At 41.3% G+C, this 17,511-nt stretch overlaps 1 protein-coding gene across 6 annotated transcripts in view; it reads left to right on the top strand.

Annotated features, from left to right (window-relative positions):
* mycbp2 (MYC binding protein 2) overlaps positions 1-17,511 on the top strand; it is a 69,196-nt gene that overhangs the window by 6,432 nt on the left and 45,253 nt on the right. For 4 of the 6 annotated variants that reach the window (XM_079666802.1, XM_079666800.1, XM_079666805.1 and 1 more), the window contains exons 3-17: positions 3,382-3,597; positions 6,240-6,393; positions 6,581-6,777; positions 7,914-8,156; positions 8,661-8,732; positions 9,863-9,959; positions 10,078-10,151; positions 12,058-12,196; positions 12,309-12,385; positions 14,807-15,011; positions 15,135-15,299; positions 15,514-15,672; positions 15,779-15,983; positions 16,478-16,623; positions 17,116-17,226. In XM_079666802.1, the coding sequence (XP_079522928.1) occupies positions 3,382-3,597; positions 6,240-6,393; positions 6,581-6,777; positions 7,914-8,156; positions 8,661-8,732; positions 9,863-9,959; positions 10,078-10,151; positions 12,058-12,196; positions 12,309-12,385; positions 14,807-15,011; positions 15,135-15,299; positions 15,514-15,672; positions 15,779-15,983; positions 16,478-16,623; positions 17,116-17,226 (2,260 nt within the window). The remainder of the gene's footprint in view (positions 1-3,381; positions 3,598-6,239; positions 6,394-6,580; positions 6,778-7,913; positions 8,157-8,660; positions 8,733-9,862; positions 9,960-10,077; positions 10,152-12,057; positions 12,197-12,308; positions 12,386-14,806; positions 15,012-15,134; positions 15,300-15,513; positions 15,673-15,778; positions 15,984-16,477; positions 16,624-17,115; positions 17,227-17,511) is intronic. The other 2 variants (XM_079666801.1, XM_079666803.1) reach the window with 1 other exon arrangement.

Here is a 17,511-nt window from a genome sequence, read left to right as displayed (position 1 = left end):
AAGAGAGACATGGGTGGGTCTATCCATGAAATACTTCACTGGTACAGGTTTTCTACATGTTTAAAATTCTATTTGACGGAACAGACCAGGTTTTCTGGATTAAAACTGAGTCATACATTGAATGTTTTAAATACGCCTTATTTGTTATGACTGTTTAATGGAAAATGTGCCTTGTGGCAGTGTGTGTGGGTCCATGATCCTTCAAGTACATTTTATAATGTAACAATGCTTCCATTTTATTATAGGAAAGTACTCCTAAAGTACATAACAATTTTAATAATATCATATTTGATCTCATGAATATCCGGTTAATGGGATGGACTTTTGCTTTACATTTTTTGATATACCTAAGATCCTTTAATCCTGTCTTTCACATTTGAAAACCTCAAAACACAGTTAGCAAAACATCTGTCTTTTGGTTACCATACCATGAAAACAACCCATTCGTTTTCCCAGAATATGCGATGTTAACACACTTCTAAAATGCTTACATTTTCTTTACAAGCTTACCTAATAGCAAAGTGATGTTTATTCGTGGTCTTTTTTACAAGTGCCTCCACACAGCCTGCCAGAATTGAAAGTCCAGCGTTCAAAACCTTCAACAGTAGATAAACCATCTGATTCTGCAGCTACAGCAGCTCAAAGCTATATTGAAAGGGCTTCATAATTGTTGAGTTACTAGCTGAACAGATCATTGAAACATTAAGAAAGAGCTGCTATACTGAATTGTATAAAAATAAATCAACAGCAGCTGATTCCAATCTCAGTCGGAGACATAGGTTGAAGTTATTTTTTTATTTAAAGGGGACCTATCATGCAAAATGCACTTTTGTACGTCTTTTATACATGAATATGTGTCCCCGGTGTGTCAGGGAACTCACCAAGTGTCAGAAAACACAACCCTCTCTCTGTTCGTCCATACCCAAATCTCTAAAAACGGGGCTGCAACGGATCTGATACAGACTGATCCAGATTTGAAATATCTCTGACGTCAGAAACGAGGAGCTCCGCCTATATGGGCAACTCTCCACCAATAAGGAGGAGACAGCCACGGCCATTGCCGGTCGAAAGCGTTGGAGACGCTGTAGTACATATGCCAGTCCTGTAGGTGGCGCTGTAGTCTGACACAAAAGCAGCGAAGAAGACTTCTAACAGAATCAGCCCTTGCAAAAACAGGGCTAAAAAAGAGCAAATAGAGTGAAATGTGGCATGACTAAAATACATGATGTGTTTGGTATTTTGAAAAAAAAACTTGGCAGACATGTTTTATATAGGTATGCCCCTACAATATGTTATTCAAATATAGCATGATTGGTCCACTTTAAATGGACATACATGTACTGTAAAAAGGGGACTTTTGGGATTTATTTTGTTAAATTTAAGTACAGAACAACATTGAGAAGCACAGAGAGCAAACAAATGAAGTCTAGATGAGGGAGATAAGTAGCTGTAGCCAAAATCTGAAGATTGATTAGATTAGAACAGGTACATCTTTGTGATTTTTCTTTTACTGTTTTCAGACATTTGGAACCAAGGTCTGTTTGTTTTTTTATGATCTAAATGGTACCCTTTTTGCTTGTTTGGGCAAAAAACACAAGTGGTTATTTTTGTCTTTTTTCCACTCCTTTTATTTGCCCTCGTATCCCAAGAAGCCTGTTTGATCCTTCTTGCTTCATGTGTTTGAGTTAGTTCACCTTTTGTGAATTCTGTCCGGTCACAATTATTTTCTGGCAGCCACGCAGGAGAGAAGTGGACAGGACTGCTGGATGAGACGGTTGCTAATATCCTCCCCACTGGTTTCAGCTGAGAATGAATGACCTTTCTCCCCAAATAGATGACATCACTCTTTGTGATTGCCAAAAGCGCACCACTGCAAGAGAGGCACAGTCGATCAATATGTTTCTCTAGAGGCTGCCTCAGGACTGTAGTTAAAAATGCATTGCTTGGGTAGGATAGAGAAAGCTTATCAATTAGTTACTTTATCAAGTTTCTCTACGGAGCGCAGTTTCTCTGATCACCCTGACCGTTTAAATGTAAGCTTTGCTGTAATGATTTTATTCTAAGTTTTCCTTTTGGCTTGTCTATCTCATTTACATCAGTGAGGGTAGACTTGCAATTAGAAACATATCCTAGTATAAAGGATTACAACAACAACAACAACAACAACAACAACAACCAAATATGACTAAATGTATCTCACTCATTTCAGTGTTTACAAATATTTGTCTTTAGACCTACAATTCAGATGAGAAGCAAGCCCATAAAAGGAAATCTTGTTAGATAGCCAAAGATTAATGCAAATTTGCCATGCTGATTTATTGGTTATCATTTAACTGCATTCTTGTAAAATGAAAAAAATCCCCAGCTCGTTTTTATTTGAATGATTTTCTCTAATAAATATCTTTCTGGCCTTTTTCAAAAACTATTTATTTCCCGTAAAATTTGAATTTAACTATTTGTTTCTGCATTGGTTATGTGAAATGTTGGGTAAGCCATTGTGTAAATTTGAAAGCTGTGTTCAGCTGGTCTTGAAATGAATACACACTTGCCAGGCCAAGTGTGTGTTTACAAAAATAAGCTTCCCCAGGAGTCAAAGCAAAATGAGGAATCCTATTATGCAGCAAATGTGCCACTGACTAGAAATGAGGACACAACTGAATAAAGACTAACTGTGCTTAACAGAGGCTTTACTCTCCCAACCTATTTTAGTTATATAACTTTGCTTAGTCGAATGTAACAGCTAACATCTGAGTCCCTAAGGTTTAGGAACGTTTTCCTCAAAAGCCAGATGATAAATGAAAATGACCCTCTTTGTTGTGGTCAGCAGGCACTTATTTGGTTAGGTGTGTCATAAGTCGATGTACACTTAGAATGCTTCTTAAGCAACTACATTAACAGACGAGAGACACAACCCAAAATGAAATTAAACTCCCATGTGACATAATGTTTACAACTACTGTTTTAAAAGCTGAAGCTCAGGCTTTGAACCAAAAAGATCAGCTCCGCAGAGATCTCATTCAAACACGCTTGATGCTCTCAATTCACAGTCACTACTTTTGTCTGCGAAGGGAGAATACATGCAGTCCTTGGGTAACATTCGAAACCCAGCTGTGTGTTACTGGGGTTAAATTGTGTATTTAACAATTTATATTTATATACAATTATGTAAAGGTGGAAGGTACATCTTAGTGGCCCAAAGGAACCTAACTGCATATATTTAATCACAATCAAAAAAGGTCCAAAAGGACAATTCATCATACCCCTAGAGGATTGACATCGCTGCTTATACTGTAAACAACTTTTAGGATGTTCTAAATGGCTCATTGTAGATCCAAATGATATCGGACTTGCTGACCACCTCCACCCTCTGTCTTTCTACAGGCTGAGAGTCTAGATGGAGCCCTCTGCGTGCCCGACATCAAGCTGCACAGCAACCCTTCTGCATTCAACGTCTACTGCAACGTGCGGCACTCTGTGCTGGACTGGCAGCAGAGAGAGGCCTCCCTCGTGCTGGCCTCCAGGAGCTCGGTGCAGAGCGGAGACTCGGACAGCGAGGAGGAGGAGGAGTACCGCGAGCCTGCTGTGAAGCTGCCAAAGGTACGAGCAGGGGGTAGCATCGGTGCTGATGTGGTGGGAGCAGAGCTGGGTATAAAGGCGAGAGGCAGCCTGTGCCCTTTATCCTATGGATGCAATAATCCTTTATCTCCTTGGGCTTGTGTGTAGGGCTCATTCTTTTTATTATTATGAAAATTAGAGTCACTTTACCAGAGGTTGGAAAACCCCTTCCTGTAAGGATAACAGCTCTATATCCCCAACTTCTACTCCTGTTCTGTTGCCTGTGCTGTTTATCTGTCTTATACTGTATCAGAGATGTCAGTTGTCCTTCAAGGTGTTAAAGTTGCTCCTGAGTGGGGACAATATTAAATATTCAATTTGTAATCATAGTCTAAGCAAGGTGTTCTAATTTTAAGATCTGTACTAAATGTTTTTTTTTGTATCTTTGAAGCTTCTATTGAGGTTTTTTGAATGAAGCTTTGAATGTCTGTTGTCGTATTTCTGAACGTCGTCACCCTGGTTATATAACTGTCATTTATGGTGCTGTTACATTACTGCTTCCTGCCCCCTGAATACAGGTGTGTGTGTGTGTGTGTGTCACTGCAGTAAACATTTTGCAATGTAGCAAATAAGGATTGATGCAGAACATTGCATTAGAAAATGCTGATTTTAGAATTTTGAAATATTACATCTAACTTTTATTATCATGTTTGACTTTACAACGCTCTGGAGCTATTGCTCATACTTATTGGAGAATCAAACCATTCAGTACAGACCTTTTATTGCCCTGTAAGTTCTCTTTGATAGCATATAATAATCATTTAAAAAAGCAAATACATTATTACAACATCAAAATCTGAAAGGCAATTTCTCAAGAATTACTTTAGGTGCTATGCCATGATGACAGCATTAACGAAAACAATACAGGGTGTTCGCTCCCTTTGTGAGAGACTACTGGTTTTTACAGCACCACAAAAACAAATGTGAATAGTCCTGTTTAAGCTTGTCAGGCAGCAAGTGGCTCCATAATTGAGCCATTATAAAAAGTAGTAAAGGATAAGGTAATAGAGATGACTCAAAATGACCCTAATTACATCACAATTACATATTTATCTCGCATTCCTTTTGAAAATGCTCACTCCAACAGGACAAACCTTATTACAGTGTTAAAGTAATTAAGCAAATGCATGTGTGCATGTCTGTTGAGAGGATTGCATATTGATTGGAAGTGCTTTTCCGTGCTTGCTTTACATACTGGTTAGCAGTAAGCAGTTAACTAGGAAGGCTGTATCCGATGTATTGTCTTTCCTATAGGCTGCTGTTGACATGAGATGTGTGGATGATTTAGTTGCAGTTTCAAGCCATATGTCAAAAATATTTGAGTGCCTGAAAAAAAAATATCACTTCTACGCTTGACAAAGAAAGATGGAAACATTGAAGCATGGGCGTCGCAGACATTATAGGAGAGCGGGACAAGTCTCCCCCACCTTTTTAAAATGATTAGTTTAGACCCCCCCACTTTTAGCATGTGGAAAGTCTGGTCTATCCACTCGCCACTCGTTGTAGAGCGCAGTGTCAGTGCTTCATTATCAAATCCATTCCACTAGCTCATTGTGAGAATGCCCAAATCAATGAAATTCCATACCATGTTTTCACTGCTACTTTGTACCAAGGCAGATTCTCAGAGCCGTACACATGAGCCGTACACATGAGCCGTACACATGAGCTGTACACATGCTGCGTTTTTTAGTTGTAAAATGATGCGCGCCACAGTTTCCACGCTGCGAGGCTCCGGCGCTAACAGTTCACAAGCGCGCTCCACTAGCGAGGTAAAGGGCTTTCTGAGTGTTTAGATAGTAGTTCACTTTAGTCTAAGTAGTGGTGGGTCTCAAACGGTTTGGTAATCATTCCAAGGCACACCTTTATATGATCATTATAGTTATAAAAAAACAAGAGAATAACAGGTATGAAATAATTCCAATTCATACTATAGGACAGTAACACAAACATACACTTTAAAAGGGGAGTGATTTGTAAAATATGCATAAAGAAAAAGTACATCTGTTTACAGTTCTGTTTCACATTGGTGTTGAGAGATGTATCCATAGATTTAGTTGCTCTCAAAGTGCATCCGATTTATGCTTTTTATAACTTCAACATTAAAAAATAAATCTTGCCCCTAGAGGAGGTGAGGTCCACCACCTGCCCACACCCCCTGTCAAATTGTCCCACCCACATTGAGGATGCTTCCTACGCCCATGCATTGAAGCATACATTTGATCCACAAACAAGCCGCACTGAGAGACGGAAAGTCATTCTTTATTTAGGCCAAACTCCTTTCCTAGCTTCTACTGTGGGTCTCTCATTATACCAAATGTTAATAGTGGATGTTGAAGTCAGCGGTAGTAACTGTAAACACTGTGAGCCCCCGTAGCTAAATGGAGGTGGTTTTACTGTAGAAAGATGAGGCCCTGCTGTTACAATAAAACAACCACTCCAAGATTCTGTTATCAATTCTGTTTTAATCCGAATACTTACTTAAAGAAATGACAATAATAATAACAAGGACAAATATATTGAACACCAAGTGGCATTATGTTGCATTTTCATTTGCTGTTAGCTAGACCTGGATTGTGGAATGACAGCAGTTAGTTCATTAGCTCTTTTTTCTTCTGTGTGTGCAGATCATTGGCATCGGCCTCTGCGGGGTTTTTGAGCTGATAAAAGAGACTCGGTTCTCTCACCCCTCCTTGTGCCTGCGTAGCCTGCAGGCCTTGTTGGACATGCTGCAGGGACAACAGCCTGAGGGCTTTCAGACCGAGCCTCCTGATGTGCTAGGTAAGGCTGAAAAGAGTTCTTGAAGTGCCTACAATCTTGTTTTTGACAATTTGTTATGTTGTCCCTGTTGAAGATATGTTGTTGCAACCCAATGATCATTTTGAGACGGTAGTTAGAAATAGAAGTTTGTTTTTTATTAAGTCTAATTTACACACAATGTCTCACTTGTCTACCTCTTCTTCCTCAGACTCTCTATTCCAGCTGTTGTTAGAGACCACGGTCCGGAGCACGGGGCCCAATGACCCCACAGGACAGGCCATCACGGCTCTGTCCTGCGCCTGCCTCTTCAGTCTGGTGGTTGCCTGGGGAGACACTGGTAAAATACTGCAGGCCGTCTCCGCCATCCTCACCAACAACGGCAGCCATGCGTGCCAGACGATACAGGTAATTAACCGATTTAAATACATTACAGTGCATTTGCCAACTTGACTACACAATTGTCTTTTATCTCTGGAATTCATAAGTGTGGCTTTTCTAGAACAAATTATGTAATTCTTGTTTTTATTGCCTACTGATCACCTGTTGAGATTACTATCTTGCTTTGATCAAATATCCTTATCTTGGGAGATATTCCAGATTTTTTTTTTATGAAGCACAAGCTGGAATGGCATATATCGAAAATACCCAAACTAGAATAATTATGTTTAAACCAACATCTACCAATAAACATGTACATCTCTATAACAGCTTTTTCTTCTGATTAGTAGAAATGCCTGAGATTGCCAAAGTGCATTACAGAGGTATAAAGGGACCTTTGGCTTCAACATGCATTTCCTTTATATGAAGAGACTGCAGGCAGTGTCTGGACAGCACAAATTGAGTTTTGGAAAATGTCAAGCCACTCTGACTTTTCCCTCGCTGCGTTCGTACTCCAATTATCCGTTCTTCACTTTCAATCTCTAGTTTTTCAATGATCCTCTCTTCCTCTGCTTCTATTTGTTTTATTTCTTCTGCTTTATATCAAAACAGTTCATGCTAAAAACCTTCGATCACCTTTAACAGACAGCACCTAATTTAATGTTGTGAAAAAAGGCTTTGAGACCTTAAAATAGTTTCACCTTTACCTGCATACAGATAAGATGACTACACTTGGACAAAGTCTTTTTAGCCTCACACATTTATCCCCCTTGTGTTTCTATTTCCTGATTACTCATCTTTTAGGCATTGGCTGGACTGTGAGTCATTACAATAGCAGGCAGGCTGTGTGGGTTCATGTGCTGTACACGCCTATATGTTTATGTTTGTTTGCATGTGTGTGAAAAGTAAGATCATCGGTGAGTGTAACAAAGGATGTTTTTAAAATGTGTGTGTGAAAATGCGTTTCGGCAGAATGAGAAGAGCCCAAACATGCAGGTCCATTAACCACAGCCTCAGTCACAAATATGAGATTCTGACTATCAGCAGCAAAGCCAGTTCCCACTTGTGCATGGGCGACTTCACAAAATACACCCCATTATGTCACATCAGAGGTTTGCAGTTCTGCTAATTTCCCTCACCCTCCTCCTTGTCCCCCACACTAGGTTCCCACTATACTGAACGCCCTGCAGAGGAGTGTGCAGGCTGTCCTGGTGGGAAAGATTCAAATCCAGGATTGGTTTGGGAATGGCATCAAGCGCGCAGCTCTGATGAACAAGTGGAGCCTGAAAGAGGTGGCCATTGATGAGGATGAGCGCTGTCTCCTACAGACTGACGGCTCCTTCCTGTATTTGCTGTGCAAGGATGGGCTCTACAAAGTGGGCTCTGGATACAGTGGCACTGTCAGGGTACGCATCAATCAAAGCTGAACGCGCTGACTGTTGAGTTTAACCCTTTATATACAGTCTATGGTGATAACCACATCCCTACATTTCTAGGTTCTTGGCTTGGTTTTCAAAGGACGGCAACTACGTTAACTTGTCTGTTTATTTGTGTCATGTTTATATAGTGTCATATTCAATTCTGAAAAATATGTTATCTACATAAAGGTTATGACATGGTTGGATTCAACTTTACAGACATTTCACAGATGTCCTTTGTGTTTATTTTTTAACTGTTTAGTAACTGAATATTTCCCAATTATTTCAGTACATTTATATAAATGAAAGTAGGTTTTTAGGCGTTAGCAGTAAAAGATTATGTTACTAGACAGCAGCCGGAATTCTCATAAAAAATGTATTAATACAATATGACATCATAATAATAATAATAAAAATGATTTTTCATCTGCATTACATTAAGGTTTGTCAGTACTTGTTGTTGTATGCTCATGTGTTTGTATTGCCCCACAGGGCCACGTATACAACTCCACGTCTCGTACCAGGAATCGAAAGGAGAAGAGATCATGGCTTGGCTTCGCTCAGGTAGGTTTCATTAAGATGCTCTTCACATTTAATTCAGTGAAGTGTCTTTGAAAGTGTCTTTGAAAGTGCTTTAAGCGCGTACACAATACAGGTCATGTTTAACCTTAGAGTCGACCTCCATGTGACTTAAATGATGTTGGTTATTTGCAGTCAGTGCTTAGTTTGGTGTTTGCACTATGACAGCTGTGTACTTTGTCATTAAAACTTAAATTGCAACTGCTGATGTGGTGTTATTGATGAATATGAAAAGGAGTATGTTTCAGACTACTAGCTTTTAAAACTCAGTATCATTCCATTAGCAACAACATCCTGCAGGGCTTCAAGCCCCGTCCACATGAGGACGATAACGGTCGTATCTGCTACAGTTCTCTATCAGATAGACGGTTCGGCCACACAAGGCCGACACGGAAACGCAGATAACGATAACGGGTCCCTGGGTGGGTAGATCTGCAAGCGAAACGCTCTGGGGGGGGGGGGGGGGGGGCAGGGCAAACGGCTCCGTGGTTACGCCTATATGATCATGTCCTGATAACGATAATGCAATAGCCCCGCCTCTTCTGCTCAGAGATCAGCTGCTGGGCTCTCAGAAGAGGGGGAGGAAATGAGAGGCTTCGTTTTTTATTCTTATTATTATATAGAGTCGTTAATCATTTGTTTTAAAGCTCAATAAATACCAAAGAAGACCTTTTTACCGGCACTTTTCGAATTTTGTCTGGAAGATTTAAACTTTAACGGACATGTTGACCGGCGTTTTTCATCTGCTGGTGGAGTACCGGAGAGATATACAGCAGGAGCAAACGCTTGCCTTGGGGAGGGAGAAAAAGAACCAGAGCCTCCACAGCGGAGAATAAACAGAAGGGCAACCATGTGCGGGAAGTCTTCTTCGCTGCTTTTGTAGTAGTAGTACAGCGCCACTTACCGGCCTGGCATATGTACTACAGCGTCTCAAGCGCTTTCGAGCGGTCTCATGCGAACGGACACGTTTCTGATGCCTGTTGCGTGTGGACGGAAGACTGTTTTGATAAAGATTGCGGTCCGTTTGCGTTATCGCCCTTGTGTGGTTGGTTGATCAGTTAGCGATTATCCTTAGTGATTGTCGACTAGCATCAGTGTTTGTTTTGTGTCTTCAGGGGTACCTGTTATATCGGGAAACATGTAACCACACCATGTCGGCCATCAAGATCAATCCTGAGACTCTGGAGCAGGAGGGGACTATCACCATGCCAGGTGCCAAGGAACACGTTTTTTTGCTTCTATAAAAAAAAAACTTATTTGGATTAAAATAGTGAAGATTTCCCTTAACAATATTTGGTTTATTCATTATCAACTTCCCTTTTATTTGCAGGTCAACATTCAGACGGACAGAACATCATCTTCACAGACGGAGAGTACATCAACCAGATCGCAGCCTGCAAAGATGTACGTTTAAAATTCCTGTTAGAGATGCTTATTACATATTTATATCACACATCATCTATATTCAAAAGTAGAATATTTTATGACACACTGGACAATCATCATGCAAGAGAGGTCTCAAGACCAGAATCACCAAGGACGTTTCAGTAATATGACCTTTTGGCGCTTCAAATTTATAGTCTGTTAATTAAGGTAAATGGCCTGCAGGCAGTACGGCATGTGAGTTACGGCTTCAGTGGACATTGACATCCTGAACCACATCATAGCGTTTATTATGGGCTAATCGTCATCTCAATCTCAAAGAGAGGGAGGTCTTTTTCCGTTTTTTGTTGGCAGTCGTCCCTACTAAAAGATATGTGGCCTTTCATTTTTTCAATACATGCTTCCCTTAAAAAAAATAAAACTATATTTTGTTCCTCTTTAAGTGCCCTGTGAACCAACTGTCACTTTCACTGCTGTAGAGGCCCCAGACTAATTTTTAATGACTCTCAGCTGATAACCAGCTGTGTCACAGAGGGAAGTGTAGCTGTGTCTGTGTGTGTTGTGTAAATGTGCGTGTGTGTGTGTGTGTTGTGTAAATGTGGGTGTGGCAGTGAGGGCAGTGGCACCAGATGTGGGTATTCTCCAGAGAGCTTAATCTCTCAAACAGTTAACTGCATAAGCACTATGTAATGTGAGTGGGGGAGGGGAAGATGTGAAATCCATACATCTGCCGTTGCAGCTAGCCAGATAGCAGTTTCTAGGCTAATCATGGGGGCGGGATACTCTGTGGGGGGAGGATGGGGGAGTCCTCAGAAGCTGCATGCATTTTTAGTGAGCAGCCTGAAATGCATCCGCAGCGCAGACCACTTAACGGCTGAGGGAAACCATGTGAAACGCACTATGACGGAGTTTCAGATGCTGGGAAGGAAAACATGGGTGGGTAAACTAAAGGAGGTCAAGGGGAGAGTCAGGAAAGATGGTAGGGAGGAGAAGTCAAGGCCTGGGGGGGTGATACTGGCAACAGGATAGAGGCTCTAATTAAATGATTGGAGTGGCACATGGCTCTGCAGGAGTCAAAGCACATGATGAGTGTGTCATTAAAACACAGTGGAGACCAGACCATCCCCACACTATCCCTCAAACTCTTTTTGTATCCCCGTTCTCTTCCAATGGTTTCCTTGTTGTGTTCATCTTTTTCACTTTGTTCCTCCCCTGCAAATGGTCCTTTTCCGCCACATCCCCTGCAGTCTGACTAACCCAACACGTCTCTGGTACATCAGCTGTTGAACTGAGTCAGCAAGTTGTTAATAGCTGTAATACCCTTTCTGGTTTATTTTCTATATTATATATGGATATGCTATTAACACCGAGATTAAGTTTCCCATGTTATTAAGAAATGTATGCACATAGTTTATAACCCCAAGCCACACCCTCAGTAGATTGACCCAAACATACGGCAGATCCAGATTATATACAAATCCATGACCGAATAAAGGTCCTCATTCATGTGTTTATCAAATGCATTTGTAATGTTTTACTTCGTTCCCCATTAAAATCAGGAACACATGCAAATCTAATGTTTAAATGTCCATAGTATGATGTCCAGTGTGTCCTAAAACCAATTATTGAGATTGAAAGAAATCCTTGCAATTGTTCAAGTTTTTTTTGTGTGCTTACATGAGAGTGATATAAATACAAGTGGTAAAGAAGTAGTAATCATATTTCTGAAAACATTTAGATGTTCCTTTTTTAAGAGCTCAACATTTCTCTAGTTGTCATGTTCACTCCGGTGAAGCAGGGATATGTTTTCATCAAACCAGAAACCATACTTCCTCAAACTATTATATGAACTTTAAGTTTTACACTGCAGCAATGTTGGGTTGTGAAACTAAACAGCTTTTCCTCCCGTCTGCCCTGGCTCCTGCAGGACGGTTTTGTGGTGCGGATCTATAGTATGAGCTCAGACCCAACCCTGCAGCAGGAACTGCAGCTAAAGCTGGCAAGGAAATGCCTTCATGCCTGCGGCATCTCTCTATTTGACCTCGAGAAGGACCTGCACATCATCAGTAAGTCATGAAATATAATAATAATATTTGTATTGAAATATGAAATGAAAAAGCATACTGTCCAACTTGTCTCACTGTGGAATTGGCTCTAAATAGTATGTTGTTCTCTCAGGCACAGGCTTTGATGAGGAGGCAGCACTGCTTGGAGCAGGCAGGGAGTTTGCTTTGATGAAGACTGCCTCAGGAAAGGTAAGAGTTAAAAATCTTCTCTGAAATGAAAAAGTAAGTTGTAACAGATTCAACCACTGTCTGACCTCTGTTTTTCTTGTGATAGGACAGGTGAATCTGGGAACAAGTTCTAAATTAATTGTGTTTTTGAATGTGTTTGCTTCATTCTTTGTCACACTGGCCCACCGTATAAAATTACTATTACACCGTAAACAATGACTATTACTAATAGTGCATTTCACCCTGCTAGAGTAGAACCTACCTATTGCATAATGTCCACTTTCAGGAGTGGAGTGAAGCTTTGGACAACACGTTTTAACACATTATAGTAATAGTTTATTTATGAATGTGTTTTGCTATGGAGAAATACACCCTCTATACTTCTAGGTGTCAGATTATAGGGTTTCTCATCGAGCACACTGGGACCAATGGCTGTACTGTATGTAGGCAGTGCTCTGATGAAGAAGATATGTCACATTTTTACAGTCTTAGTAAGAGAAAAACACGAACAATGTTGTTGGTTAGGGTGTGTGGAGGGTGTGGATGTGTGTCTCGATGAAGGTGTGGTGCAAAGCAGGGCAGTTTGTGTCAGTGGAAAAGCCTAATCTCTCAACACTCTTTATCTTCATATAACCCCAACCCACATTGACTGTATGGGTACAAATAGAATCAGCTGAACTTTTGACTTTGCTTAAAGTGTACTCATCACTCAGCTGGATATTTTGTATGACATGTGATCTAAAGGAAAAAGCCAAAGGCACCACGTGCCTATGGTTTACAAGCATAGACGTCGTGAGGCTCGGGTTTGGGAAGGCTAAATCACTTTTTTTACCTGACACTTTCCGCCTCCGGGGTCTATAGATAAGAGATCAACTCAGTGAAAGCACCACCTGCTGATCACAGAGCTCAGTGTGCAGAGTTTAAATCTATCAAGTCATATTACAGGATAAAGGAAATACAGTTTAAACTGCCGTATGCAGGGAAGACGCCGACGTGTCGCACTTATCATTCATATCACATCATCAATCACTTCATCGATCATATAATATCATAATATATCATATATTTCCTTATCTGAGTCAGCTTCTCCAGCCGTATCCTGCCGTGCAACACTTACAGTGTCACATACTGTATGCAGAAGTATTATTTTAAGCAACACATTAGAGGTCCCATGTCATGGCCATTTCTACTGATCATAATTCCATTGTTGAGGTCTACTAGAATAGATTTACATTGCTCCTATGGTCACATTGGTTTCTCATACAGCACCTCTGTATAGTATTTGTATTCACTCTCTGTCCTACACGCCTGGTTGGAGCTCCTGCCCCCCCCTCTCCCCTATGAGTCCACTGTGCTCTGATGTGTGTTTGTGTTACAATAGTGTTTGTTAGCAACCAGAAAATGACAGCAGTAATGACAAACGGATGACAATGCTGCGTGGGCTCTGGGTGCCGTGTTGGCGGGACGTTGTGGAGCTCGCTGCTCCGCTCGATGAGCGGACAGTGTGAGCTGGATTACTGGTGTTGTTTCCTGGTTGCTGCGTGGGGTCTGCGAGACAGTGAGACTCAGCCTGAGCACACACACGTGAGTGTGTGGCGAACTGTGAGTGGAGCTCACACGGAGCAAAGAGAAAAGATAAAATCCGGCGAAACTCCGCGGAGTAGCGCGGCTGAGAAATGATAAGGCTGAGTGAGTGTGTGTGTGAGGTGCTCCACGGATTGGTCCATTTGGACCTGGGTATGGTCACGTCACCATACTCAGGAAGAAAAAAATGGAAAAAGAGAAATCTCCAGCGAGGCGTTCTGGGGCAGCATAGACAGGTCTTTTCTGTGTTAGAGTTTTACTCGCTACAGGTTAGGCTAACTCAAACATATCCAGGGTCTGTTGAACTGGCTTCGTAGTACAGGGCACTGGTGGCTGCATAGCAGCGCTAATGTCAAAGACACAAACATTATATATTATATTTTAATTTTACCAGGATGCAGTGACACAAATATTTGTAGCCTTCCCTAGCCTACAGTACCTGCCGCCCCTGTTTACAAGCTAATTTTGTAATGCATTACATTTTGAAGTGTTTATGTTATTCGTGTAAATGTCAGATTTGAGTTATAAAAAAAAAATCCCCCAACATCCTTAGTAAATGTGTCATCACAATCTAACCCTGTAGTTTAACTACTATACACATGGGCTTGTTCAGTGCATTTAAAAAGAGGGTCCTGATTTTTTGTACATAGAACCCTGTGTGGCGCAGCAGGGAAGTTTGCTGTCATTAGGGCTCTAGCTGAAAGTTTGTTTCAAAAACTAACCCCGGCTAAACATGGCTTGGTCCAACAAAATGAATATACTCCTCAAAAAGAATCACTTGATGAAAACGGTTCCTTATTCCTGATGTTCTTTCTGATCTTCCTGTGTGTTTCACCTTCCCTCTTCTTCCCCTCACAGATTTACTACACAGGAAAGTACCAGAGCCTGGGAATAAAGCAGGGTGGTCCATCAGCGGGGAAATGGGTGGAATTGCCCGTTACAAAGTCTCCTAAGATCGTTCAGTTCTCAGTCGGCCATGATGGCTCCCATGCACTGCTAGTGGCCGAAGACGGAAGTGTGTTCTTTACAGGCTCTGCAAGCAAGGGAGAAGATGGAGAGTCCAGTAAGAGAATTTAAAAACTATCGGCAAACATTGGACAAATCCTTATTTTTAACCATTTATTAAATATGTTATCAAAACAATCTTCCTTGAAGTCCTAAAGATGATGTCTGTTTTCCTTTGCAGCTAAAAGTCGCAGACAGCCCAAGCCGTACAAGCCCAAGAAGATGATCAAATTAGAAACCAAGACAGCGGTCAACACGGCGTGCAACAATGGCAGCAGCAGCATCGTCACCAAGGATGGAGAGCTCTACATGTTTGGCAAAGATGCTATTTACAGTGACAGCACCTGTGAGTTGACTTGAACAAGGCTATTTCCAATTCTTAACTTGAAGAAATGTTTCTGAGATATTTCAAAAGTGTCTTGTCATTTACCTTATTACTCTGTGAAAGAAAGATTAAGGACTTACAAAAAGAAATAAGCATCTATACACATCTATAAATATGTCTCCACTGGAAACCATTTTATTCAAATCCTCTATAATCTGTATTTTCTTGTCCACAGGCCAAGTCACAGACCTGAAGGGTCACTCTGTAACTCAGGTTGCCATGGGCAAGGCCCATACGTGTGTTCTGACCAAGAGCGGTGAAGTGTGGACATTTGGGGTGAATAACAAGGGCCAGTGTGGCAGAGACACTGGGTCCATGAGCCAGGCTGGGAAAGGTGAGCGGATGGACAAACAAATACACATAACAACACACTCTAAATTGGGTGCATTCTTCGTACTCAATCGGAATGCTTTACTTTGTCTTGTGTGTTTTTGATGTAGCATTTGGTGTAGAGAGCATGGCAACGGCTATGGATGAAGACCTGGAGGACGAGGTAGAAGAGAAGGAAGAGAAGAGCATGATGTGCCAGCCAGGCATGCACAAGTGGAAGCTGGACCAGTGTATGGTGTGCACCGTGTGTGGAGACTGCACGGGCTACGGGGCCAGCTGTGTGAGCAGTGGACGGCCGGACAGAGTGCCAGGAGGGTAAGGAGAGACAAAACTAGAAGGGGGGGAAGCTGGTCATTACTATATCTTTTCAATGACTGGGTACTGTCAAGAGCTAAAAAACAGGTTTTTCTCTCTTAATAAAACCTTTTTTATTTAGGTTTTGCAGAACATAGCAAAAGTTCTGTGCTGTTCGGATATTAAAGAGATATCTTCCTGCTACTTTTTAAAAATTATAGTATTTATATCAAATTAACATGATTATTGTTTCTATGAATTCCAAAAACTTATTTTGGGTTTATGCCATGTTCTTTATTTTGTTAATGTTTCAAAAATATTTTTACATTTATCTTTATTTTAAACAAAGTACATGTATGATTACAATTAGTCGATAAGTAAAAAGTAAAGCAACAAATCAATAATCATGCATTAACAAGGTCTGGAATGAATTGGACAAAGAGCCAGGGAGGACCTTTTTCATCATCATAATGTGATTATTTGTTCTGTCTGTGTGTGTCCGTCCCCCCCCCCAGTATCTGTGGCTGTGGATCCGGAGAGTCGGGCTGCTCGGCGTGTGGCTGCTGTAAGGCCTGCGCCAGGGAGCTGGACGGTCAGGAGGCCAGACAGAGAGGCATCTTTGATGCAGTGAAGGAGATGATTCCACTGGACCTGCTGCTAGGTATGCACATTCATATCTGCCATGTCATACTTTCACTGTTTACATCTCACCTATATCACCACTTACATTTTTAATTTAAAGACACAAAGTCTGATGAATCATATGCATGTTAGAGCGTCATGCACAAACCTGTGTGAGGTTATATTCCAATGTTCACTACTGTGTGTTGGATTCTCAATAATTGAACGGAATAAATTACTGTCTTGAGCGGGGCTGTGCGCGAGCAATATATCTTTCTGAGCTATGCCCGCACTCTGCTTATGCCACACATCCCACTGTCTGTTGCGTTTGCTTGAGTCAGCATTTCGCACACGTTTCGTTGCTTTGTTTTATTCTTGTGTTGTGCAGAGTCATTGCTTCTCCATCACTTCTTTCCATCATTCATTGATGTGTGTCTTGTTTTGTTCTGCTCTGCTCCGTTTTCCCTCCTCCTCCTCCTTCTCCTGCATCCTGTCTTGGCTGCCTGTATCTGGGGCCTTTTTTTGTTTTCAGCTGTGCCTGTCCCTCCCCCTCCAGGAGTGAACATCGAGGAGCACATTCAAATCCGTCAGGAAGAGAAACGACAGAGGATCAACCGCCGGCACAGGCTGGAGGAAGGCAGAGGTATAAATCAGTGCGAAACAAAATGGCCCAATGTCTAGGGAAGGGAAGGGATTGTGTGTTTTTGGTTTAATACCTTTTACCCTAGAGACTTAAACATAGCTACAGGGAGAGTGAGAAGGTGGAAGTGGAGGTTAACGATTAGGGTGAAACTACTCGTGCTATCGGCGACTAAATCAATTCTTCCTCTACTAACAGAATTTTGTCGACAAATGGATTAGTTGATTGAATAAACAGATCTGTAGAATATACAAAAACATGCAAAAGCACCACTTTAATAATTGTGTT

This window comes from Notothenia rossii (assembly GCF_949606895.1).
Source record: "Notothenia rossii genome assembly, chromosome: 2".
Classification (NCBI taxonomy): Eukaryota; Metazoa; Chordata; class Actinopteri; order Perciformes; family Nototheniidae; genus Notothenia; species Notothenia rossii.
This window is presented reverse-complemented; position numbering and strand designations above follow the sequence as displayed.